We start from the raw sequence: 27,801 nt of genomic DNA, 5'->3' as shown, positions 1-27,801 counted from the left end.
AGAGACAGATACCTGAAAGAAGTGGAAGTGGGTGAAGAAAGTACGGGAGGATTGGAGCAAAGTGATGACAGAGAGACGGTGGGAAGACAAACAGTCCAAGCCAATGGCTAGAAGCTGTGCAAGATCAGGATGATGATGGTGATTCTTTCTGAGATCAACATGAGGTTCTGATTTGCACACCAGAGCTTTCTGTTAGAAATTTAATGATGGGAAAGATGAGGTAAAATGTCAGACTAGGACAAGGGTGACTAGATAATTAAAAGGAAACAATCCTTTGCTTAAATAACACGAGTGCAGCAATTGTTGCTTTCTGGAAACCAAGTAAGGATGATATAAAGTTTTTAGTGTTAAACTGTACTTGTAAAGAAAGGAAAAGAATTAAGTAAAGTGGTAGGAGAGAAGGGAGCTGTTTAACTGCAATACTTCATAATTATTACTATTATTACTACAGAAAGAAACATTACTTAGAATGACAAAGAGATAAGAGATGAGATGGGACAAAGTTTTGAAAAATTATATAATATTAAAAATTTAAAAATCAACATGGACGGAAGGCAACAGGTATAGATGAGGTAAGAGCTGACATGATCAAAGCTGCTGGAGTGCAAGGATTGCTGTTGGAAAGAAGAAAAATTACCCAAAGACTGGACTAAAAGAGTCATCATCCCTCTATTTAAGAAAGGAGGCAGATGGAAACCCAGCAACTACAGGGGCATCCCTCTTCCATCTCATGGACTCAAAATAATGGAATGAATCATAGAACAGAAATTAACCACCACCACTGAACCACACTTGAAAAGGAACAGTACTGTTTTAGAAGGAGTAGGTCAACAACAGATCTAATATTTTCTGTATGGATGATCATGGAGAAGTACTGAGAAAATGGAAAAGATGTCATCTTTATTTTCCTAGATATTGCGAAGGCTAACAACAATGTACAGAGACCAAAAAATCTGGGAATGGCATGAGAATAGATCCACACCATGTACTATAAATGATAAAGTCAAAATGCTGCATGACCACTGCCAGAGTTGTGTCCAAATAGGGGATGGATATTTGGAGTGGTTTGAGACTAGGCAGGGTGTACAACAAGTCAGCACATTATCCCCACTTTTGTTCATCACAGTAATGGATAAAATAATGAAAAGAGTTAAGAAACTCAACAACAACAACAAGAACAACTCTGAGTTTAAAGCTCTTGCCTTTGCAGATGAAGTGGTGATATGAGGTGATAGTGAGGCTGAAGTACAACAGAAGCTAAAAGACTGGAATGCTACATTCAAGCAATTTGGTCTCAGCAAGTCCAAAATGACAGTGTTGCCCGTTAGTCCAGAGAATATCCATACTAACATCACTCTAGATCAGATGTGCTCAGCTGGGCACCTGTTGAGGCTAGCCCAGTGCGGTCTGGCTGGCCCGACGCAAAACACAGGCAACTTACGTAGCATGCATACATCACAGTGAAACGAGAGAACGAAAACACTTGGCAGGGAAGTGAAGCAGTGTCTATCGATTGTGACTAAGAAGTTTTCCTCCGCTACTCAGCAAAATGTTAACTTGGGTACAGTATAAATTTTTAAAAAATTTAAATGCTATAATCGCAAGAAAACTGACCTTTTTAATGTATTCCGGTTTGATTTATACTGTGCTCATATAAACATTGTTTTATTTCCTCACATTTATACATTCAAAGAAAACTGACACATTATAATTTTTATGTTACAATTTACAAAGATACAGGGTTTAAGTTTACAAGCTACGATTTACAATTACTTGTATTGGAATGACAGTATTTTCATTAACAAAAGTAAAATTCCTGTCATTCATTCAGCAAAATGTAATATATTTACATCATTCAACAAGTTTACTGCTTGATTTTGCACATTGTTGTAGTGGTATGTAACTTTTCCTGTTCACTGAATTTCTGAAAATAGTATTTTAAGGTATCACCATCAGGCGTTCGATGACGATAGCTAGCCTCGAAATGGTGAGGGTGTTTCATCATGAGTGAGGACATAGATATTTATTTTCCAAGATTAAAGTACAACAACAACAATAATGTCAATGCATCTACCAAATAGATATACAGTGTGCCGTCAGATAAATAACCTAACTGATATTATTCCCAGTAAGCATGATTGGATTGTTGGTGAATTTATCAGATAATTTAAACCCCAGCAACCACAAGCCTCTGCCTTAACTCCATATTATATTAGAAATATTTCTAACCTCCTCTTAAAATTTATCATCGAAAATTGTAATTGAGCTTGTTGGCCTAACTCTTTATTGTATCCGGTCAAAATACATAAACTGCAATGAACATAAATAACTCATTTCTTACAACGTACATTTAAAATTGCGTGAAATTCTGCCTTTCTTCTTTCATTATTTTCTACCTCCATTTCAAACTCTTGTATCGCCGCGGTGATCGAGTGATTGGGAGATGTGACTGATGTTACGTCATTGTGTCTGAATAGCATACATTAATCACCTGCCTGCCCACCCACTTACAGTGCTGGGCACCTGCGAGACGAAATGCCCAACGAGAGCACCTCTGCTCTAGATGGATCTAAGTTGGAACAAGTCCATCAGATCCGTTATCTTGGCAGTGTAGTAACAACAGATAGCTGACCATCTGCAGAAATCACTAGTAGAGTACAGAATGGAACACAGTTTTATCATCTTGTGAGAAAACTTATTTGGGATAAACAAGTTCCATTAAGACCAAAATTAGTACTCTACAGGAACTGTTTTGTACCAGTTACCACATACAGTCTAGAAACCTGCATCCAGACCAACAGAAACATAAACAAACTACAAGCAGCGGAAGTGAAGTTCGTAAGAACTATGATTCAGAAAATGAGGGGGGGGGATAAGAAAACGATGTGATACACCATCTAGTCCAAGTGAAAAAATTCCTTAGTGAGATCTGTGTCGAAGCCAGGATGAAATAGTTTGGTCATCTCAAAAGAACGGACCCACAAAGACCAGAAGGAAATCGACGGCGTAAGACCAAGAGGTCATCCAAGGAAGAGAAGGGTCGATCGAATTTGAAATGATCTAGCTGAACGAGGTCTGGATTTGCTGCAGGTTATGGAAGAAAACCTCTACATGAAGAGAAGTAAATGGAGAATGCTCATTCACCGCACCCAGGAAACTAGAGCTAGTTCAAGATGAAGAAGAAGAAGTGCTTAGACATAAAATTTCTCAGATACCCTATTGCTGTTCACATTAAAATGACATTATGTGTAATGAAAATAGTGCAATTGTTAATTTATTTTACTTTTTATGAACCCCCCAAAGACCGTTCACAGACCTCAGGTTAAGAACCCCTCAGAGAGCCTTAAAAGTAGATATCTTAAGCCATTTCCAGATGATGTAATACTGTGTATGATAGTAAATAAGTTACAGGATTGTGAGCAACAACAAAAAGACTATATTGTGAAAAGGACAGCAGACAATGGCATAATGGTGAACGGGATGAAAAGTCAGCTTGTAAGTTTCACCAAGAGAAGACCTCTCAGTTTTAATTAACTGTGTTGATAGAGTGATCGTACCTTGGTGTTAATACAAGGAATGATCTTCATTGGGGTAATCACATTAGTGAGGGTGTGAAGAAAGGTTACAGATCTCTTCACATGGTTATGAGTTATTTAGGAGTTGTAGGAAGGATGTAAAGGAGAGGGTGTATAAGTCTCAGGTAAGACCCCAATTAGAGTATGGCTCCAGTGTATGAAACCCACACCAGGACTACTTGATATGAGAACTGTAAAAATCCAATTGGAAAGCAGCACTATTTGTTCTGAGTGATTTCCAACAAAGGAGTAGTATTACAAAAAGGTTGCAGACTTTGGACTGGGAAGATTTGTGAGTAAGGAGACAAGACGCTCGACTAAGAGGTAGGCTATATTACATGTTATAATTCTCATATTTTGGTCTGCACTGAATTGTACATAAAGTCAAAGAAATATTAATGTTTATTAAATTCCACCTATTCAACACATAAAGAATAATTTTAATTAATTAAAACTTATTAAGTAAAATTATTAATTAAAACTTATGAAGTAAAATTATAGGGACATGTTTCGCCCTATTTTTTAATGGCATCTTCAGCATTGATTAAGTTTAATCCTTAATTAAGATTAATTCAGATTTTAATTAAGATTAAGGCTGAAGATGCCCTTAAAAAAGGGCAAAACATATCCCTATAACTTACTTCATAAGTTTTAATTCTTAATTAAAATTACTCTTTATGTATTGAATAGGTGGAATTTAATAAACATTAACATTTCTTTGACTTTAAGAGGTATGTTTCGAGCTGTCAGTGGAGAGATGGTGTGGAATGACATTAGCAGACTAATATTCCTGGGTGGAGCTTTCAAAAGTAGGAAAGATCATAATATGAAGACATAAAGTCCAATAGGGGCAAATATTCATTTTTAGGATGAGGAGGGAAATTTTCAATAAATTACCAGGTTCTTTGAAAACATTTCAAAAAGGGCTATGTAAACAATTGATAGGGAAACTGTCACTTGGGTGATAGTCCTACATACAGTTGGTTGACTGACTGACTGACTGACGGACTGACTGACTGATTGATTTATTTGTTCCAGAATGAAGTATACACCATAACACTAAGCACAATATTTTCAAGAAATACTGTAATTAAGTGTGGATGTATGCTGAAAAATACCTTGGATGGTACGGACGACCATCACTGTATTTCACTAGATTTCCTTAATCAATTCTGTAATGATTCTGAAAGGAAAATATTCTTTCTAAATTCAGCTGTTTTCCTTACACTTTTACTATTTACTGACAGAGGTATCTTTCCTTACAGTGTTAGTTAGCCAACAATATACATGTCAGCCAAGTTTTACCTGATTTTTGTCACCACCTGTAAAATTAACATACAGTTTGAATGGAATTTTTACCTTCCTGAAGATGAACAAATTTGCAGGCTGGCCGATTACAGAGTTGCCGGTTAAAATCTTGGCACACCGGGAGGGTGTCCAGTAACTGCAACAGGAAAAAGGATAAGTTATTTTCTGATAATAACCATTAATTGCACTGTAGTATTGGGATTATCCAGGACATGTATAAGTATGTGAGACTGCTTCTACTGTATGACTGTCTGTGCTCCAATTCTACTCTAACACTTAAAAGTTATCATGCATGAAATAAGCACAGAACATTTTAAAATGAACTGACGTGCAAATTATTAAAAATGCAAGAAATTTTAAAAAACCAGTCACCAAATCTATTGTTTACTTAGACAATATGTTAATGATGACAGAAAGCCAAAACCGCAAATCCAAATAACATGTATAATCATGCAAAATGATTGTCAGAATCAAATAGATAACAGATACTACAAGAGAAATGTCACAATGTCACCTACTGCCAATATCTTGTTGTCAATGGAACTTGCTTCTGGATGGCAAGATACTATTGATCAGATAGATATCTGGCAGGCATGCTTCATTCACTTTTATGACACTTCAGATGTTTTATTTTAGATTTCTTAAAATAAAACAAAAATGAAGAATTAAATAAAAGCACAACTACCTGTCCTTGCTCATCTGTGTAGACCACATAGGGAGCGTTTGCGGGCACCGTGGCAAGAGCTTGGGGCCCGAACCGAACCGAACGTCATGCAGCGGGCGGGACAAGCGTACGTGTGAGAAGGCAGTAGTGCAGGCCAGGGGGGTAAGCACAGCCAGACGGAGCGTTCAATTCGTAACCAGTTTAATGTTTCCCCACACCGCAGCAGCACATTCCGGCGGAGCGGGAGCGCGGTATGACAATCCGGTACACCAACACGCACACACAGCACAACACATCCAGAACACAGCCGGTTTGGTTTTTTTAATATAAGTTTGGTTTGGGTTCAATTTATTTTAATTTTTTCAAAGGGTGACAGTAAAACCGCCACAACAGCAAGTTAGAAGGTTAAGAAAATCAGGGTTTTTAGGAAGAAGTAGTAGGAATGGCACATGATTCCAGAGAGACAAGTTCAGTTTGGTTGATTGGCGTGCGTTGGGATCATTATTCAGCCAAAGTGTGGGAAAGCATGAAAAAAAAGAAAATAGCAGAAAAAAATTAAATACTGCCATGCTGTATGAGACGAAAAACCATGAATTAAAGAGTTAATTGAGCTTCAGCACTACATACATTAAATACCACAAGCTGTCTCTTGAGCATGGACTCCCTCCAATCGGAGCCACGCGTGCGCTAGCTAGACAGCTCTCAGCACGCTAAACATCACATTAAGCTACTACGAGTTCAAATCATGCTGCAAATCTCTTCCAAGTCAGAGAGCTCTTTGAACACAACTGAAAACTAAACTCATTACAGTCAAGTAGAGGCCACAACTTTTACACTCACAATCATCAGAAGAACCATCTACTGTAATATAGAAATAAACAGCATAAATGTTAAAAGTTCCAAACCACTCGGTGCTGCAAGCAGTACTCTTTACAGTGAATGGACATTTTTTTTTTTTTTTTTTTTTTTTTTTCCATCTATGACTAAAGTCACAGTGGTTAAGATGGCTGAGAAGGCAACAAAGTAACATGTAATATGAAGGAAGAGGCTACAGAAGGGAAGTTCATTAACAGTGGTACGGACAGGTTGCATTTTCAGATATCATTTTCATGGAATGTAAAAAAATTCATTAAAAAAGGGAAGGGGGGCAGAATTACAGTATATATTTTTAAGATTGAGTTATCTTCTATTTCTTAACCAAAGAAATTAAATTTTCCTAAATACTGTAGTAAACATGAAAAAGGATAAGATATGGTAATATTTCTATAGTATGAAACATGATAAAATTTTAATGTCTTTTCCTATTTCTAACTTTTTTCTGACAATATGATTCATTTAAGAAAACTGTGTAAATTACATTTAACTGATCCAACAATTCTCCACTGATTGTCATGAATTTTAGAGCAAATAATGTGCCATAATCCAAGATAACTTGGTATTCTGGGTGATGATAACCTAAATGAAAATTGTTTCTTCTCCTCTACAATGATATCTGATACACATATAAGCTTGAGCAAAGTATTCCCAGATCCTGTGGCTGTACCATTACTTACAGTCAATAGCCTCTTACATATTAGTAGAAGTCAAAGCATGCAGTATGAACATGGGCAGTATTTAACTGATTTAACAATTTTCCACCCTCCCCCCCAAAAAAGTAAATCACTGCAATTGGTTCAGTCTCTGCATTTATGAAACATATGCATGCTTGACATCAAAACACAAAAGTGGGCTGCAACAGAAAGTTTAAGCTGTGTCTCTTTATTTCTCATCCCTAGCAATTAGTAAGGACACATCACTAAGGCTTTGAAGGCACTTCCTTTAATCTAAGTTAAATTGGAAAACTGTCAGACTAGAGATCAGTAATTTTGTTATACTACTACATGAGTTTAAGCACATTGACATAAACTGTATGTATGCAAATACAAAATACGAAAGGTGGTTGAAGCTATACATGCACCAATCTAAGAACACCACAGTTCTCCTCATGCATTCAAGTGCCTTGTTGCTATACCATCTTGAACACCATTCTGAACAGAACTACAAAGCTTGAAAGTGATGAGCTGCAGCTCCCATATTCCAAAGGAAAAGTCAAACAAACCAATCGGAACAGTCAACAAGATGGTAATAACTTCAGAAGTAATGTGCCCCTAATTTATCAAAACTTCAGGTAAAATTCAGTTTGCAATGTTGTGTCAGATTTCCTCAACCAGCAGATAAAACAACAGAAATGTATTGCAGGAACTACATCTCTTGATAGGCCTTGTCATTTTGATGTTTACCTTTGAAGATAAGTATGTGTAAAATCCCAAATGTCTGGACAAACATGTTCACAACTATAAAACCAATGTTTAATGTCAAATGAAAAGCATGTATTAAAAAATAAATCTGCAGCTTTGTCAGAATAAAGATTTAAGATAAAACACTTCTCCAAACAAGTAAACTATCACAATCCTAAATGGTTTGTTTTCTAGTTGGTTTAAGGTTGTGATTGTTTTGGTACGACATTGGATCGAACCTACAAAAGTTGTTATTCACGTACTTGAAGATATGCGTCTTACTTTCAAATTGCAAGAAGTTTTACAAGTAATTACAAACTTTTTAATAAAGCATACAACGCTAAAAATTACTCTTCAACAACACTTCAAACTGTACAATGGCTAGCAGAGGTTTGTTCTACAAAACAGAGTGGAAAACTTGCAAAGAAGCCACCAACTGTTTTACTTTCAGTTCCCTTCTCCCTTTTAAGCAGCAACCTACACAAACACTACAAGGGCAACAGCAATCTGGACCAGGAGAAGGTTTTGAGGAAGAATGGTTAGTCATAGAACAGGATCTATCTGCCTTACCTGATATAGCAGCATTACAAAGATGCAGAAAAGGAATCAGAAAACTGGAAAACTAAACATGGATTTTCCATAGTTCTCATTTGTCTTTGTGTGTGTGGTTCATTTAAAATATATATATATATATATTTATTTATATAAAATGCTGTATAGGAATTCTGAGGGAAAGAGAAGATTGAGAAAAGAAGCATTAATAAAACAAATAATCATGCATTTCCAAGCATTATTATTACAAATACTGGCTGGTGTTTGTCATTTTGTTTCTTTACATACAAAGATCAGCAGGATTAGACAGTACAGTACACAATTGTATGGAATACAGTCCAAACTTGGTGGTGGCTATGGCAAACAAGCGTGACAAGTCAGGCAGATTGGAATTAAAAAAACCACCCAAATCCTTTTAAAACTCATTACAGTACAGGACAGTAGCAGAAGGCACTTTATTCGTATGCCTTGAAAGCGTAAGTAAACACTGCTGCGGTGTGAGCGGCAAGCACTCCAAAACACAAATGTGGCAGTAGCCTGTTTGAGTGCTTGCCGCCCCAGCCCACTGCCTCGCCTCGCTCTTCTTGCTCTCCTCCTCCAAAACACAACTCTCAGAAATGCAAATATTTTTTGAATTATAAGATTTAATATAATAATAATGATAAAATTTTCATTAAATATGTGAATCTTCATATTAATATATATATCTCTATATACTATTTATATATATTTTTAAGTTCTTTACTCCATTTAAACATCGTTATCAAAACGATTAATTTCAAATTCAGGTCCTATGACCATGGAACATTTCTATTAAAATTCAATAAACTACTTCTTTACTAACATAGGAACACTTAAAAGTCTAGAACTGTATGCATTCGTTAATTTCTGTGTCACTTCTTTATAAGGAGGGCAAGCAGTATGCCTCATCAAAGTCTTAGGAAGACACACAGTTCTCAGGTTAAATTACTACAAATATAAAAGCTTCTACTAACAAATTGTAGCTAAGGTAAGAAGAGGTCCCTGTAGATTTGGGACTGACTACAAATAAACAAGAAGTATACAGTAATAAAACTACAATATGAAATGAACAAGTAAATACATAGCCATACATGTCTGGCAAATAATGAACATGGGAATATCTAACCCAAGAAGCCCCGTAACACTTACAGCCAGCAGATTTGTCAGTACTCCAAACTGCAGTATTGTAGGGCATTCTTGAGTTCAACTGAAGATGTACTACTACAGTGGCACTAGCTAAAATACTCTTATTAAGTATACAATGTTTGTGGATCTACCATGCTATGCTTCTACTCAATGTATCTTGTATTTCCCATTGCATGCAGACCAGGGTAACAAGGGACTCTTTTAATATTATATTAATGTATATTTAGAATACAGTTTATTTCTGGCACTTGACATTCAAAACATGACATTTTTATTATTTAAAACTTGTACCTTGGTTTCACAGTATATGAATGTAATTTGTCCAATAAATTAATTCCTCGAACTAACTTATCACGACAAGGGAACATATATTGTTATCACAGTTTGTTACGATGTTGACTGCGAACGAGCGCTTGGCGGGAAGGTACAGGGAAAGCCTCCCCAAGGGACGCAGGCCCCGGCCTGGCCATGTGCAGTTTGGTCCTCTGACAGTCGTGCGCACACACTCAAAGGGACTCATTTTATTATAAACCCAATACTGAAAGAATTCAGGAAACAAATTTTGACTAGATATTTAATTTTTTTAATGAAGAATAATTAATGGCCAAACATGATTTATGTTGTTTTCATTTTCTTATATGGTTGTAGTGTTACACTATTAATAATGTTGTTATTACTGGCAGCTGAAGTGGTGAGAGGGCCATACTGGGCCATTACATTGTTAATAAATCCATTTGTTACCATAGGAGTAGGGGCCTGAGGTATCATGGCGTATGGGTTGTGCATCATTTGTGGACGAAGAATGGAATATTGGGGAACCACAGCAGGAGGTGGAGCCCGAGCATACGCCAAGAGTCCCGGTTGATGTTGGGCATACTGAAGGGTGGGGAGCATCTGTACAGTATTTGGGGGTACCAACCGAGGTGTGGGTGGAGGAGCAACGGACATAGTCTGCTTATTTAGTGCTACTCCTGTGTAGTTAAGGGCCATGAGAGGGTTGATACCTGCTGCCATTTTCATGGCTTTGGCGTAGTTCTGCTGGGCAGCCTCCTTGGCCGCAGTGGCAGGGTCTGGAGGTGGAGCTGGGGGAAGAGCAAGTTGGGGTTTGCCAGAGGCCGGGGCCTGAGATGTCCCGTCTTCCTCTGGGCGAACGGCATCGGTGTCGCCTGTGCCCGACGTCTCGCCGGGACTCGGGGAGGTGCTAGTGACTGTAGCAGGAGGGGACGAGTACTCACATGACACCGGGACAAATGGCTGCTGCAGCTGCATCAGCTGCTGGTATGTCGTGGCATTGGGTTGGTACACTGGCATGCCAGACTTGTCTGCGGCTGGTCGTTTGTACGGAACCATCCCTGGGAAGGCCTAAGAACAAAAAACACTGAATTATTAGACTATGAACAAAAACTGAAGTTCTTCAGTGAAATCAAAGAAAAATAGGTCTAACACTAAAAAATTAAGGAATACAGTTTTAACATGCACATATCTTAGGGATATTTATGTAAGGTTGGAAAAAAGTTGTTCATACAAATAGGTTGTTTGGTCATTTTTCCCACTCCAGTCCTAAACACATGCAGATGGGTGTTACTAGCGTTTTAATGCAATCTTCATACAACAAAAACTAAACAAAATACTACTGTACTTACTCTCATTATGAAAGATGAAATAAATTGCAAATTGCATACCTACATAAATTATTCCCTCCTAAATATATTTAATACCAAACAAATCACTTAGCACATACAGAAGGAGAACACATTATAATTTACACTCTGACAAAGAAAGAGTTTTATACTGCTAAAGTATTATGTTAGAACTATACTAAAAGTGAGTAAAACCTATAGGAAATGACATTTCACAGACATAAATACCAACCACTATGTGCAGAATACTAAAAGTACTTCTAATATCATAATCCTAGGATAGATAAGGCGCAGTCTGTTGACTGTGTTAATTACTGAAAATATGCATGACTGGACATTTCTACACTAAAAGTAAAAAATATTCATTTGATGATAACATTTACAAAGGTCACAACTGGAATAATTTTAAATCATGAAGATAATTGTTTTGTCATGGCTTAAAACTGAATTGTTCACTGCAAAAGGAAGAAAAGATAGAACAGGAAAAGGCCAGACAATTGATTATATGTCAAATATTCCAGATGTTTGCATTTCATTTGAATATGTCAAAAGTGTGCTAGAGATTTTGAAATAGTCTAATGTCATGCATCAGTCAGTTATAATAATAGTATGTACTAAGCAGAGAGCAGCAAAAACTGGATATTGAAAGAAAAGAAGTAAGGAAGAAAAGAAATCAAAATACCTTGTTGTACTACTAAGTTTTGAATGATGGAGAATTTGTCTTTTGGTATCTGAATTTTACATTAGTACACTTAAGTCTGCACTGTACCACAAGTGAATATGTATATTCTGACTTGAATGCCTCATTTTCTAATAGCTGAACAAGTTTCATCCAAATTTGATGTGAAGAAAGAGTTCAAAGGACAATTCAATTATGTCAGTGTGGTCACTCAAATTGTAGGTACATAAAATATAGTCAAACACATGAAAACTCTTAAGTTGTGGAGTCATTAATTTGTTATCGGTGTATATGCTATAGTCTAACAACATGAGACTAATAACATTTTAACACTATGACAAGCAATACTATAGTTCCTGTATCTACTGAATCTTCTCTTTGATACTCAACTGATAAGCGTAGGCTAAGTGATGGGTCTATGAAAGTAATTGCTTTAGTCCCAAAATGTACTTCCTTTCCATCCTTGCAGGTCACTATTGACTTGATTCAAATGGTCAAGTGTCAGCCAAATATGCCAGCTGAAGCAACTGTTTCTGTGAGATGAAAAATTTCAGCAAATTGGGGGAAAGGCTGACATAATTTATTTTAATTTTTCAACTAAATCTCTTTTCTGACTTGTTTATTACTTTATATGCCAGCCCCGCGATGTAGGGGTAGCTTGCCAGCCTCTTACCCGGAGGCCCCGGGTTCGATTCCCAGCCAGGTCAGGGATTTTTACCTGCATCTGAGGGCTGGTTCGAGGTCCACTCAGCCTATATGATTACAACTGAGGAGCTATCTGATGGTGAGATGGCGGCCCAGGTCTAGAAATCCAAGAATAACTGCAGAGAGGCCCGTCGTGCTGACCACATGATACCTTGAAATCTCCAGGCCTTCAGGCTCAGCGACGGTTGCTTGGTACGCCATAGCCCTTCGGGCCTGTTGCGCCATGGGGGTTTTTGGTTTATTACTTTATACTATCCCTGAAAAAAAAAAATTCATTCTCCCTAGCTATCTCAACTTTGTAGGTTCAAGAATTGAGTTATATAAGTATTCTCCAATTGTGTGTGATCAACTAATTGCTTTCTCTGTAGACCCGTCTGATTTTATCTTCAGACACATACAATTCTTCCAGTTTTAACAGTTACAAATTTGTTCTGCCCTGTGCTGAACAGACCATAATACCGAAGTATAGTGCTCACAATTACTTCATTAACAACCAGCGATTCAAACATTAAGCAGTAACCCCCATTAACAATAATCAATAGGAAATGGCTCTTAACTAATGGCATGCTTGCCTTGTAAATGATAAGATTCCAGGAGGACTCCAGTGTGTTGGATCACCAAGGAAACTGCAAGAACTACACATAGGAATAGTGTAATACTCTTCAACGACCTAAATTTGATTTGTGTAGTCCATCAGTATGAATCATTTCAGCCAGTTTTCCAAATGTCTTCTCAATACATAAAAATTGTATTCCATACTTTTAACCCCAAAAACAACACTCTCAGAAGCATTCCAACACCATGGTGATGGTCCAAATTTTCCTTCGACAGCTGGAAAACTGTTATAATATTTAGTGCTAGATGTAATGGTCCATAACTGAAGTGAAATGCTCCATTGTTTCAATTGCAGTACAGATGATAGTCAGGCTTTCCTCCAGAATTATATTTCAAAATGATGTTGTGATGGATTCAAATCCCTTTGCTGCCATTTTACTAGAGAGACTGGTACAGTTTAATATCAGATACCTCCAACCTTTCCTCACCCATAAACCAGTTGTCAAACCATGTTCGAAGAAAGGATCAAACATTAGCCTGCAAATAAAATAACAAGACCAGACCTCTCGAAGGGGTGTTTTTCCTCATAATATTCTACTTTCCTGCCAAACGAGACTAAGTACACTGCGAATTATCCTCATAGCCGTAGTCCATACTCATATTGTCATACTGCTCCAACATTAGCAGTAAGAAAGTGGAGCTGGCAGGAAGAAGGCCAAATAGTAATTGAATTTCTGCACTTCATGGTCTTCCAACATCCAAAAAAGGTACAGAAAACTACTAATTTCAGAAAATAACTGCCACATAGTAATATGACAAAATCATATTATCATTGAGACTTTCATGGCCGGTGTAATTATTCATCATGTAATATTTTTGGGATTATGTAGTGTTAAATGCAGCCATGTAAACTATAGTGATGTTATTACTAAATTTGTCGAAACAGGACCAATGTGTTCTTATTCTGTTCTTGGCTGCCGAAGGACAAACGCTGTTAGACATCCATTGGAGAATGAAGACTGTGTATAGGGCAGCATGTCTGTCGAAAACCACTGTTGTGGAATGGTCCACCAAGTTCTATGCGAATTGCATTTCGACACAAGACACCGGTCGATTCGTTAGGCCAGCCTCGTCCATTACAGACAACGACAAGCAGGTGGTGGATGAGGCAATTAGGGCGGTTTAGCGCATAACCATCCCCATGCGATTGACATGCCTTCGGTCTCCTTAAAAAGGCCTTGAAGGGCAACGCCTCCTGTCGAACGAGAATGTGCAGCAGACTGTTACGGACGCAGCAGGACACGGTGTTTTACCGTATGGTGATCTTCAATCTGGTGCATTGGTGTGATGAGTGCCTCAATGCCCACAGTAATTTTGCCTGATTGGCATCATAATTCAGGACTGTACGGCCATTGAATGGAAACTTTTTGATCACCCTGATAACACAGTGAACAGCAATGGCCAGTCCAAATGGAGCTGGAAAGGCCATACACAGAAATTTACATTTCTACATTACTGAGAACATACACAGGTCTTCTCTTCCTAGCATATGCCATTACGAAACCTCAACACTATTCTCTGTTAGCCAAGTTTGCAGCCCACCCAGTCTGACAGTACAGTTGCACATAGTAATGAATATTTTCGTCACCTGTTCTACAATACACCCCAAAATAGTTGGGGAACATTCCTCTGAGAGCTCCCCCATGAATTTTACTTTTGAACGGGTATCCATTAAGTCTGCTAAATAATTTCAGTTGTTTTGGTGGCTATTTCAAATTCTATCAGTATATCCAATAGCAGTTCCCTGTCAACCAGGGGCGGCCGTACCTTATGTGCTGAAGTGCTGCAGCACATTGGCTATTTGAAAAATAAAATACAGTAGAATCCCGCTTAACCGAAACCCGGCTTAACCGAAATGCTCTGGCAAAATGGTACTTTAATATTTTGTTTTTACCGTCTCATTCTTAGCTGTCGATATGAGTAATACTCTTGCTATATGTGCTGAGAGCCACTAGACAAACCCTATTTTTAGATCATGACTTATACCAGAATGCACGTGTAGCATATAAAACAAAACAGTTTCTTACCATCTAGTTCGTTTCATTAAACATTTTTTCTTGGACAAGCAGGATTTATTATTATTATTATTATTATTATTATTATTATTATTATTATTATTATTATTAAATTAAAGGTCTCAGAATACTACTTTATTATGAAATAAGAATGTTGTTAAAAATAATATCTGAAAAACGTCATCAAAAGTGCCTTGACTTCAGTCAGTTTCTTGATGGCTGCGTATTAGAGAACATTTCTATAACGAATGTGACAAAAACAGGCCATACTAGAGCATCCTGGCAGCTCCCATAAAGAGGCAATACAAAATGAACATCAAAAGCAGCAACAAATACAGGACGAATCCGGCATAAAGAAAAATCCGACCAAGTTTGTTTGGTTGAAGGAGCTATATCAGATGAATGGAGAGTTGCTATAGTAGCCCCTGTATATAAAGGAAAGGGTGATAGACATAAAGCTGAAAATTACAGGCCAGTCAGTTTGACATGCATTGTATGTAAGTTTGGGAAAGCATTCTTTCTCATTATATTAGACATGTTTGCGAAATTAAAACTGGTTTGACAGAAGGCAGTTTGGGTTTAGGAAAGGTTATTCGACTCAAGCTCAGCTTGTAGGATTTCAGCAAGATATAGCAGATATCCCGGATTCAGGAGGCCAAATGGACTGTATTGCGATTGACCTGTCTAAAGCATTTGATAGGGTGGATCATGGGAGACTACTGGCAAAAAAGAGTGCAACTGGACTAGAAAAAAGAGTGACTGAATGGGTGGCTATATTTCTAGATAATAGAACTCAGAGAATTAGAGTAAGCGAAGCTTTATCTGACCCTGTAATAATTAAGAGGGGAATTCCTCAAGGAAGTATTATTGGACCTTTATGTTTTCTTATATATATCAATGATATTGTTATTTTATCTGAGACTGCAGAAGATCTCGAGAAGTTGCTGAATGGTATGGATGAAGTCTTAGGTAAGGAGTACAAGATGAAAATAAATAAGTCCAAAACAAAAGTAATGGAGTGCAGTCGAACGAAGGCAGGTGATGTAGGAAATATTAGATTAGGAAACGAAGTCTTGAAGGAAGTAGATGAATATTGTTACTTGGGTAGTAAAATAACCAACGATGGCAGAAGTAAGGAGGACATAAAATGCAGACTAGCACATGCAAGGAAGAGCTTTCTTAAGAAAAGAAATTTGCTCACTTCAAACATTGATATCGGAATTAGAAAGATGTTTTTGAAGACTTTTGTGTGGAGCGTGGCATTGTATGGAAGTGAAACGTGGACGATAACTAGCTCAGAAAGAAAGAGAATAGAAGCTTTTGAAATGTGGTGTTACAGAAGAATGCTGAAGGTGAGATGGATAGATCGAATCACGAATGAAGAGATACTGAATCGAATTGGTGAGAGGAGATCGATTTGGCTAAATTTGACGAGAAGAGATAGAATGATAGGACACATCTTAAGACACCCAGGACTTGTTCAGTTGGTTTTTGAAGGAAGTGTAGGTGGCAAGAACGGTAGGGGTAGACCAAGGTATGAATATGACAAACAGATTAGAGCAGATGTAGGATGCAATAGTTACGTAGAAATGAAAAGGTTAGCACAGGATAGGGTGGCATGAAGAGCTGCATCAAACCAGTCTATGGACTGATGACTCAAACAACAACAACAACAACAACAACAACATCAATGATATGTGTAAAGAAGTGGAATCAGAGATAAGGCTGTTTGCAGATGATGTTATTCTGTACAGAGTAATGAATAAGTTACAAGATTGTGAGCGGCTGCAGGGTGACCTTGATAGTGTTGTGAGATGGACGGTGGACAATGGTATGATGATAAATGGGGTTAAAAGTCAGGTTGTGAGTTTCACAAATAGGGAAAGTCCTCTCAGTTTTAATTACTGTGTTGATGGGGTGAAAGTTCCTTTTCGGGATCAATGTAAGTACCTAGGTGTTAATATAAGAAAAGACCTTCATTGGAGTAATCACATAAATATGATTGTTAATAAAGTGTACAGATCTCTGCACATGGTTATGAGGGTATTTAGGGGTTGTAGTACGAATGTAAAGGACAAGGCATATAAGTCTCTGGTAAGACCCCAACTAGAGTATGGTTCCAGTGTATGGGACCCTCAGCAGGATTACTTGATTCAAGAACTGGAAAAAATCCAAAGAAAAGCAGCTCGGTTTGTTCTGGGTGATTTCCGACAAAAGAGTAGCGTTAGAAAAATGTTGCAAAGTTTGGGCTGGGAAGATTTGGGAGAAAGGAGACGAGCTGCTCGATTAAATTGTACGTTCCGAGCTGTCAGAGGAGAGATGGTGTGGGAGGACATCAATAGACGAATAAGTTTGAGTGGTGTCCTTAAAAGTAGGAAAGATCACAATATGAAGATAAAGTTGGAATTCAAGAGGACAAATTGGGGCAAATATTCGTTTATAGGAAGGGAAGTTAGGGATTGGAATAACTTACCAAGGGAAATGTTCAATAATTTTCCAATTTCTTTGCGATGATTTAAGAAAAGGCTAGGAAAACAACAGATAGAGAATCTGCCACCTGGGCGACTGCCCTAAATGCAGATCAGTAGTGATTGATTGATTGATTGATTGATTGATTGATTGATTGATTGATTGATTGATTGATTGATTGATTGATTAATTGATTCACTAGACATCAACAAGTCCGAAGCAGAGCACATGTGCAAACTCAGGCAGTGTCCACGCTCGATTCCCAGCCTGGGCAACTAATTCCTTTAATATACATATTTTAATTTACTTTTTAACAACCTGCTTTACGTCACACCGACACAGTCTTATGGTATGGCGACGAAGGGACAGAAAAGGGCTAGGAGTGGGAAGGAAGCGGCTGTGGCCTTAATTAAGGTACAGCCCCAGTATTTGCCTGGTGTGAAAACGGGAAACCACGGAAAACCATTTTCAGGGCTGCCGACAGTAGGGTTCGAATCTACTATCTCCCGAATACTGGATACTGGCCGCACTTGAGCAACTGCAGCTATCGAGCTCGGTGGTAAATCCTCTAATTAGAGGACTGGCTGCTTTAGTTTGCCCCAACACACTCTCTTTTATATACACATAACAGTACCAATGGCCACAGAGACACTGAATACATTCCTCCAGGAGAGGTTGGCATCAGAAAGGGCATGCATTCGATAACAGGGCTAGTCCACATGTGCATCAGTGCATTACAGTTTGCACCCACGACCGCGCCAGTTTGTGATGATGATGATGATGATGATGATTATGATGATGATACAAGTTTACACAAATTTTGATAATGTCTATTTAGGCTGGCTAAAATGGGGTATTTTTGATGCCTAAATGTCCTGAGCTTAGATTAAGTCACATTCTTGTAGCTCCCTATTAGAGGACATTCCTACAATGAATGTGGTAAAAGGAGGCCGTGTCATGAACAGATCGACTTTGTCGGTGGTTTTCGTCTCAGAAGGCCCTACATCAAGGAATGATCAGCAGTTGAACATCTTCCCTGGACAAAACCCACGGGAAGGAACGTCCATTTAGGGTGCAGGAATTTGAGCCTTTCGAGTATAGCTGGAGACCACTCTGACTTGATATGTTCCAAGTCAAGTACAACTGACCTTGGACAGATGGACTACTTCTGCCACCACGTCATTTAATTCATTCTTTAAATATGCGGTTCTCGAATTGTACGCGTCTTATCTGTTGATAAATTGCTCACTGCTCTTGGACGTACACCGCCAAAAAAATAAGTAATACTGTTGGTTTAAAATATAAGTTGTGGACTTAGATGACTCTCTCTGTTGTCAGTGATGGTCCTGTAAGAATCAAAATTAGAGTAGTGTTACAAAAATGTTGCATACTTTGGGCTGGGAGTAAGAAGACAAGCTGCTCAAGTAAGTGACATGGCATTAGTACACAAAGAGGCTTGAGTGGAGCTTTTATAAGGTAGGAATAATTATAATATGAAGATAAAGTTGGAATCAAGAGGACAAATTTGTGCAAATATTCGTTTGTAGGAAGAGGAATTAGGGATTGGAATAATACACCGAGGCAAATGTTCCATAAATTTCCAACTTCTACGAAACCAAAGCAATTGCTAGGGAATCTACCTACTGGGTGACAGCCCTAAATGCAGATAAGTGACAATTTATTTATTTATTTATTTATTTATTTATTTATTTATTTATTTATTTATTTATTTATTTATTTATTTATTTATTTATTTATTTTCCACCCTTCCACTGAAATAAAACAAGAGTGGAAATTTTAGTCATTGGTGGTGGAAGCTGGTGGTCGTAGTGGTGGAAAAGAGATGGAGGTCATTATGGTCTTAAAGGAGCGAAAAGATGATTATCAGCCCCAAAGTGGTCACAGTCTCAGTAGTTTCAACTCGTAGAGAAATGCAACGTATACAACACTACAGTCTAGCGACATAAAATCTATAGGTAGTCTATAGTAGTCTATATTAGAATGAATTGTAAGGGGCATGTCATGTTTCTTTATCAACAATTATATAGCCTAAGCTGGTATAAAATGTGCCCTTAAACAGAAATATATTTTTTACACCTCCTATCGTAGATCATTTGGCACCGTTTTAACCATCCCATACATTGCAGACGGCCCGTGATGCAAGGGCAGGTACAGTTCTATTCTACAAATAACCTATCATTCATCTTTGGAATTCACCAACTGTGGGTTAGTGGAAGAAGAAGCGATTGAACGCAAATTGAACATTTATCGAGATGCCATGTCTAATTGAACATATAATTTCGGATTACGAGGAAGTTTGTTCTCTCCTAAGCTACTGATGTTACCTCCTACAATGTTGCACGCGTTAACTCGTCATGTGTTTCCTTGAATCCGGAGGTCCCGGAATGAACTATATTTCTAACAGGGTATCTCTTATCTTGAGTCTGATTGCTATACATTATTTGTTATTGCTCTGAAGAGGATCCTGGTCGCAGGATCCAAACGCGTCAGCAGATTATTAACATTACGCGACTTAATATCCCCGAATTAATACGAGGCGTGTTTTAAAAGTAAGTATCGTTTTGATATAGAAACAAGTAATGCAATTTTAAAACAATTCTTTTTTTACATGCAAGCCTGTACGGTACCTTAAACTAATTCTCAACGTAAATTCCAGGTATATTAAGGCACTTGTCATATTGTGAAGCCAGTTTCTAAATTCCATCCGCATAGTAATCTGCCGCCTGATGTGCCAGCCACTGCCGCGCGGTCTTTTTAGGTCATCAACGTCGTCGTCGTCGTCGTCGTCGTCGTCGCCGTCGTGGCGTTGACTTTTTAAATGCTTTATAGGCACAGGAACAAGTGGTAGTCACTAAACACTAGGTCACGACTATACGGAGGATCATCAAATTGTCCCCAACCATTTGAAGTGATGAGGTCTCGGGTTTCGATTAGCCGTGCGAGATCGCATATTGTCACAAAGCAAAAGAATCCCCCGTGTGACCATGACAAGCCGTTTGTTTTGGACTGCGTGAGCACAACTTCCGATTATCTAAGCATCCTGACACAATTTCATAAAGAACATTCCTTGAAATGTCAGGCAACTCATAACTTAATGACGAAATCTTAACGCATCTGTTTTCTTGAACCTTTGTGAATATGTTTCATATGACTTAGTATCCCAATCTTGGCATGAAACATACATCCACACAGACAGATCATATGAAATGGCTAGACGAGGGCAGGGCCACTGCTTTCGTGAAGTACAGGGCGTACTATAGCAAGCGCGAGAAAGCAATCAGCTGATCATTAGGGGGGAAGTTCAGCACATGAGTTAGTTGAGTTACATGTGAATTCACTGTTTTATTGAAATTTTTAACGTTGGCGCTTGTTTACTCAGATATGTATTAGTCTGAGTCGTTATCGACTGCATTATTAAGTGAAAAGTCCTCAATTAGTGAAGAAAACTTAGTTTGAGCATATATGCATGTGAGGCTACAGGTTAAGAATATCGCTCTGCAGTGCCTTAATTTTGTAGTTTATTTGTGTAATGTTATATCCATAGTGTAAAATGAATTGAGTTAGTGCATTCAGCGTTTTATCATCAACCACGATGTGTAGGCCTATATAATTGAATTAAGGTTATCAGTGAGAGAAATCACCATGCTAAGAGTTGATGTGTGCCAGGCTGCAAAGCCATATTATATACGAGAAGAGGTTTTTTTTTTGTTTTGTTTTTCTAGTGGCTTTACGTCGCACCGACGGAGATAGGTATTATGGCGACGGTAGGATAGGAAAGGGATAGGAAAGGCCTAGGAGTAGGAAGGAAGCCGCCGTAGCCTTAATTAAGGTACAGCCCCAGCATCTGCCTGGTGTGAAAATGGGAAACCACGGAAAACCATTTTCAGGGCTGCCGACAGTGGGATTCGAACCCACTATCTCCCGGATGCAAGCTAACAGCCGCGCGCCTCTAACCGCACGGCCAACTCGCCCGGTTACGAAAAGAGTACACTCCGGTATTTGTGTTTCCTTCTGATGAAGAAAGAGTTAGGTTATCGAAGAAGGCTATTCCTAGGGATAAATTAATAATCACCACAGAGTTGTGTGTATTAAACACTTTCCTGAAGACTCAATCCTGAAGGAAATAAGAGTGTCTCGTCCAGATGGTGAGTTAAAATTTCTTATGTCAAAAACATGAGTAACATTAGATATATTTTTATGTAATCAGACTTACGGCTTATTTGAATTCGGTGTATTTGAAAATTCAAGTCCAATTCACGCATTTTACCATTTTAGGTAGAAATGTATTGTGAAATATCACTGCTGAGATTTTTCCCATCAAATTTCACATCATAGGCAATGGAACAGAGTTATTCCATGAAAATTGAATATGAAAATAATTGTATAGGCATTACTGGCTATTTAAAAATCTACATTTTTGAACAATAACTGAATTTAATGACAGTGACAGTAAATGTTTTGTTCTTGTTGGAGGTTAGCTTACTCGTAATCTTCCTTGTAGGTGCTGAATTGGTGGGACAGAAATCATTTACATTTGTAGTATATTGTATTGGTAATTGGTTGCTCGTTTTCTATCTGTGTATATGATATGAATGTTCGAGTTGACTAAAAAATGGATAGAAATCGCAAGAATATGTCTCAAAGTGTTAGCCTGTACTCACGGAAACGAACGGATATACGCGAGAAATAGATCGTTACGGGGAAGGATATGCATTGTTTGTCAGAACTAACAAATATTTATGAATAGTTTTTGGTTTTATAAGGTGTTAACAGTTTCTTAAGTAATTTAAACGAGTGTGTTATTCAAGCGGAGCGGATGCGTATCCCCTGTTAGTCCCACCCAAAGCGTGACGTCATCAGAGCTACAGTACGGCCTGTATATCACGAAGGCAGTGGCAAGACTGAACTTGACGGAGCTTTCATGCCTGTAGTTTAGCCACTTCATGTCTACATCGTAACTGATGTAGAAATAGTATGGCGCCACAGGGTACCGTACGACTCCCAGCAAACGTATCCCAAGATTGAGAGTTAATTCCAGCTCTTTTCATAGTATGCTTTAGCTGATCCTTGAAACGCGTCAGAGGGGCTCTATGAAGTCTTGTGCCAGAGCCGAGTTCACCATATAGGAGTTGACGAGGAAGCTTGGTATCACTCCTGCGACGAATGTGCCCTATCCATCTGAGACGATGGCCTTTGAAAGCAGTTTGAAGTTTCGCAACCGTAAAACAATGTTGGTATGACAATAGCACGGTAAACCATGATCTTGGTATGCAGTGTAAGGTCCTTATCCATGAAGACACGACGCGATAAACGTTCAAATGCCGAGCGAGCGACACCAATTTTCCTACCCACATCTTGTGAGCAGTTAGCATTTGTTGAGAGGATACTTCCTAGATATAAAAAGAGGTCGACCTGCTCCAGTGGAGTATCCTAAATGCAGATATTGAAAGCTAGGAGGTTCGACCCAGGTGCAGGCTGTATGAGTACTTTGGTTTTCTGAACAGTAATGAAGAGACTAAAACGATCGTAAGCATTCTTGAAACAACTGACTGACTATTGCAGTTTTTCAGGTGTAAGAGCAGGTGGATATTGCAATTCCGTAACGGAGGTAATCTTAGTGAGCTTTAGAGGGAGTTACGTCTAGCCAGATTGAACAGTCCCCCATTAAAGCAATATCTGACCTAGGCTATATATATATATAGGCCAATCAATCAATCAATCAATCAATCAATCAATCAATCAATCAATCAATCAATCAATCAATCAATCAGTCAGTCAATCAATCAAACAATCAAACAAACAAACAAATAAACAAACAAACAAACAAACAAACAAACAAACAAACAAATAATGTTATTGGCTTTACGTCCCACCAAATACTTTTACAGTTTTTGAAGATTTCTTTGTACTTCATTGTACCGGAATTTCGTCCCGCAAGGGTTACCTTATGTGCTGGTAAATCTTTTGCAAGTTGCTTTACGTCGCTCTGACACAGGTAGGTCTTATGGCGACGATGGGACAGGAAGGGGCTAGGAGTGGGAAGGAAGTGGCCGGGGCCCTAATTAAGATACAGTCCCAGCATTTACCTGATGTGAAAATGGGAAACCACGAAAAAACATCTTCAAGGCTGCAGACAGTGGGGTTCGAACCCACTATCTCCCGAATACTGGACACTGGCCGCACTTAAGCGACTGCAGCTATCGAGCTCGGTGCTGGTAAATCTACCGACCGACACGAGGCTGGCGTAATTGAGTACCTTCAAATACCACTAGGCTGAGCCGGGATCGAATCCTCCAACTCAGGCTCAGAAGGCCAGCGCTTCTACCTTCACAGAAACTCAGCCCAGCACACGAAAGGAAAACATATCAGTATCGAAAAGATTATTCTTTGAATTATGGTAAGAGTTACTGAAGTAATTTTTACAAGGCACAAGCCTCAACAGAGGAAAAATCTACAATAAGCCTACTTCTACAACAGGCTAGATTTCAAAACAACTGTTCTAATGTAATTTCCATACAGTTCAAAATTATCATTGTATATTTAGCGTTTTAAAATCAATACTTTTAGACAAACATTTAGATGTTTCACAGAAATATTCCTTAGTTTATTCTACAAATCTGCAATAAGGATCAAGAATTTTAAAAGTAAACCTGTTTGGATAACTGCTGTGAAATCTCTCTTCTGGTTCTAAAAACCTATAACCGCATTTCAAGTGTACGGTCAATACGACTTGTCATTAACATAAACTAATTCGTATAAATCTGTAATAACATAAAATTGTATCATCAAGTTATGCAGTCAATAGTAATTATAAAACGTCAACAGAAATATTCAGTAATACCAAAGAACTGAAAGGAGAGAGAGAGAGAGAGAGAGAGAGAGAGAGAGAGAGAGAGAGAGAGAGAGAGAGAGATTAAAGTAATACGACTTATCACGAGACAGAGTAACAGGTAAAACTTACAAAGCTTTCATAGTAGAACGATCCAACAGACTTCATATCCATCTGAAACAGGAGAATCAGAGAATAAGTAAACTTTCACCAAATTCCCCATCCTTAATAACATGCTTCTTTTCTGTAAGTCTTGATGGCAGTTACGTTGAAACTAAACTTGCTTTGCATTAATACTGAATTAGCAGTTTAGACTACGTATCAATAATGTCAAACTGAATTTAATAAATGTTGGATAGAAAACAGAAAACATTGCAGCACAGGACTTATTACTAATATTTGGTTGTTTAAAAGTATTGTGTAAATAGTATATATAAGAGGATTTTAAAGACGTATATTTGAAGAAACTGGATATGATCACAATTTGAGGGCATTGGTGGTGATGATTTGGATTTGCAGGAATGCTTCATTCCGACAACAGCATAGAAGTCAAGAGGATAACATTCATTCAGTACACACAGTGGACCAGAAATGCTTTACTCCACCAATACATCAGCTAAATATCGAAAATTCAACTGATGAGACGCACGGGGTATGAACGCATTGCCTTAAATAGAATACTGCTCGAGATATAAAACACAGGAATGTTGGATATTATTTTACCACAGATTCAGAGTATGCCCCATGCTTGAACGCGTGTAACTTCAATATATATATTAGCCCAGCCTCATAACATTCGACACATTACAACAAAGTGAAACGAACTTCCTGTCTCCAGGAGCAATCGAAAGTTATGGTCAGGGAAGATATTAATATTCCAGTATCCTGGAAAAAATTGCTGTTTGATACTCATTGTTTTAAGATGTTAAAAATAATTATAAGAGAATTGTGCTGAAAATGAGAATGACTCAGCCTGTTCAATTAAGCGAATACTTTCTCCAAAGTAATTTGGGAATGATCAGCTCTAACAGTGACAGAATGCAAATGGAACCACAAACTCCACACTAATTCAAATAGTATACAAAGGGTATAATAAATCTCAGAAAGGATATCGCTTCCACTACTTAATTAACAATATTTACTAGAAATATTGACACTTTTCAAAAATACTGCCCTATGATTCATTTACCCACAAAATTATGCCACAAATGTAATGAACGTCGATAATGAAAGTGTCCTAACCAACCAATCAAAGGAAAAGGCAAGGTCTTGCGGCAAACGGTGGAACCTGATTACTTTGATTTATTTTTAACTATATTAAACATATTTTCTTAACTATACGCTGAGAAAAATCTCTTCTTGCGACTAGTGTCCTCTCTATTTCCCTTTCGGTTCACAGCAAGGCATTTAAGTAGTATTGTTTAGCTTTTAACACGGCTGTTTACTGAGTCTTTATGGACAGCAATAATGGAAATGATTATACATCCAGTACAGAGGAATACACTACATATATCTCACCAGTTTCCTACGAATTCAGTGAACAACGAAATACGAAGCAATTTTTTGTCAAACAAAAGAAAAAACGATATTACTTTTTAAATTTTAAAATTGGCATTTTTATCAAATTAATTTCGTTTTATTTTTAAGAAATCGCCTTAATCAAGTCATCAGTGTGTCTGACACCAGTTCATATAGTCTTGGTTAGATTCTAGATTCTGCCTCGGAGTATTCCCTAAGGTTCGGAATGTGGTTCACTCAGTCTCGGAGGGCCAACTGAATAACACAGGTATTGGTGGAATTAGAGAAGAGCACAGCTCAGTTCAAGATCTTGCTTTGTAGCACGCAGAAAATAATGACTACAATGTTGTCATTAACGAGCAACCATGTAATTATTTATTTTGCTGAAATGCACCAATAGTTGCCAAAACTGCATTCGATTTTTCTTGTTTCTAATACAGCAAGAATATTCCGCGACATATAGTTCGTTCATACCCCTTTACAGCCAGAATGTCAAATATCGATATTAGCTAACGATAGGGTTTGACAGATGGCAAAGGTTTCTTCACAACATCGTGGTTACAATTAATTAACACTTTCAAGTAACACAGAGGCTGTGCAATCTCCATGCCATCGCACACCAAACCCCAATATGTACTGTACATGACTGGAGCATAACAATTTCATTTACCAAATGATACTACAAGAAAGAAGTGAGAAAATGGGAGAAGGGGAGGTTACAACTGGTCGCCACCCAGAGCAGGGTGTGGAGTGCCAAGGGGTTGCATGTACTACAGTGCAGCAAAGCATTGTTTTCAGATTTACGTCAATCAAAAGAGTCAAGAAGAAGGAGTCGAACAAATTCAAATCCATCACCGTAGGCTTTGTTCCCAACATTCTCTGCCAGCATTAACAAGTGACTGTCAAAAAAGCATGACATGCATTCTGAAATGTGTCAAGTCGCATTTTTCCCCACATTTGAGATTCTATATTTTGCTATGCACGTAAAGATTAATATAATACTGTAAACCGATATGTATACAAGGTAAGAATTATTTTTTTCATTTGTTTGCAACTGGAGAGTTAGGATAAGGTAATGTAAAAGTTGCTAGAATGTTGTGTATTGCCTAATGATTCTCTTTCAATGTGAAAAATTAAAGAACCTAAATTTCTTTTTTTCATGCCAAACACACTGTCATGGAAACACTAGAAAGCACAATTTCTATATTGGTTCTGAAAGCACGCCAGCATTGCAGCCCTTCACAACATGCTAACAACTTGTTGTTCTAAAACTTCCACTACAAGTATCTCGTACTTAAAGATACGAAAGCTCAATTATAAGTTTACTGTGCAAAAGTTAAGGAGCATAAAGCACGATCACATGACAAGAAAGCAATATCAATCTTCACTCACAAAACTACAGCAATATTGGCAATGGGAGAAGTGATAGCAGAGAGAGAGAGAGAGACAGAGAGAGAGAAAAAGTAGAAAAAACCACACACACCAAAAGTGTTGATTCTGATGTCGTGCTATCTAGCAAATGACTGCGGTGTCAATGCATGGCAGGGTAATGGACCATCAAGCCCGTTCACCTCGCCGCATAGGGCTTTGGATTAAATGCAACACGGTCACAAATACGGCTTGTTAATAAACTGTAAAGTGGAAGTAGTTAAAAACCAAGTCAGTAGGAGAAACTTTGTTGAATATCTTATTGCCTAATTATGTAACTGAAGGAATAACAATCGTCACGCTCTGTGTGCGCGCGGTTTTGTACGCTATTAGGATGGTT

The 27,801-nt window shown here is 38.0% G+C and overlaps 1 protein-coding gene across 14 annotated transcripts in view; it reads right to left on the bottom strand.

The window, feature by feature from the left end:
* mbl (muscleblind) overlaps positions 1-27,801 on the bottom strand; it is an 822,695-nt gene that overhangs the window by 28,380 nt on the left and 766,514 nt on the right. For 11 of the 14 annotated variants that reach the window (XM_067151775.2, XM_067151780.2, XM_067151783.2 and 8 more), the window contains 2 exons: positions 24,648-24,689; positions 8,597-10,904 (listed from right to left, as the gene is read on the bottom strand). In XM_067151775.2, coding sequence (XP_067007876.1) covers positions 10,158-10,904; positions 24,648-24,689 — 789 coding nt within the window. In that variant the 3' untranslated portion in view covers positions 8,597-10,157. Of the gene's footprint in view, positions 1-4,934; positions 5,020-8,596; positions 10,905-24,647; positions 24,690-27,801 lie in introns of those variants that run through there. The other 3 variants (XR_010860782.2, XR_010860784.2, XR_010860783.2) reach the window with 1 other exon arrangement.

This window comes from Anabrus simplex, chromosome 7, assembly GCF_040414725.1.
Source record: "Anabrus simplex isolate iqAnaSimp1 chromosome 7, ASM4041472v1, whole genome shotgun sequence".
Taxonomy (NCBI): Eukaryota; Metazoa; Arthropoda; class Insecta; order Orthoptera; family Tettigoniidae; genus Anabrus; species Anabrus simplex.
Note: the sequence above shows the minus strand (reverse complement) of the source record. Positions and strands in the feature narration are given on the sequence as shown.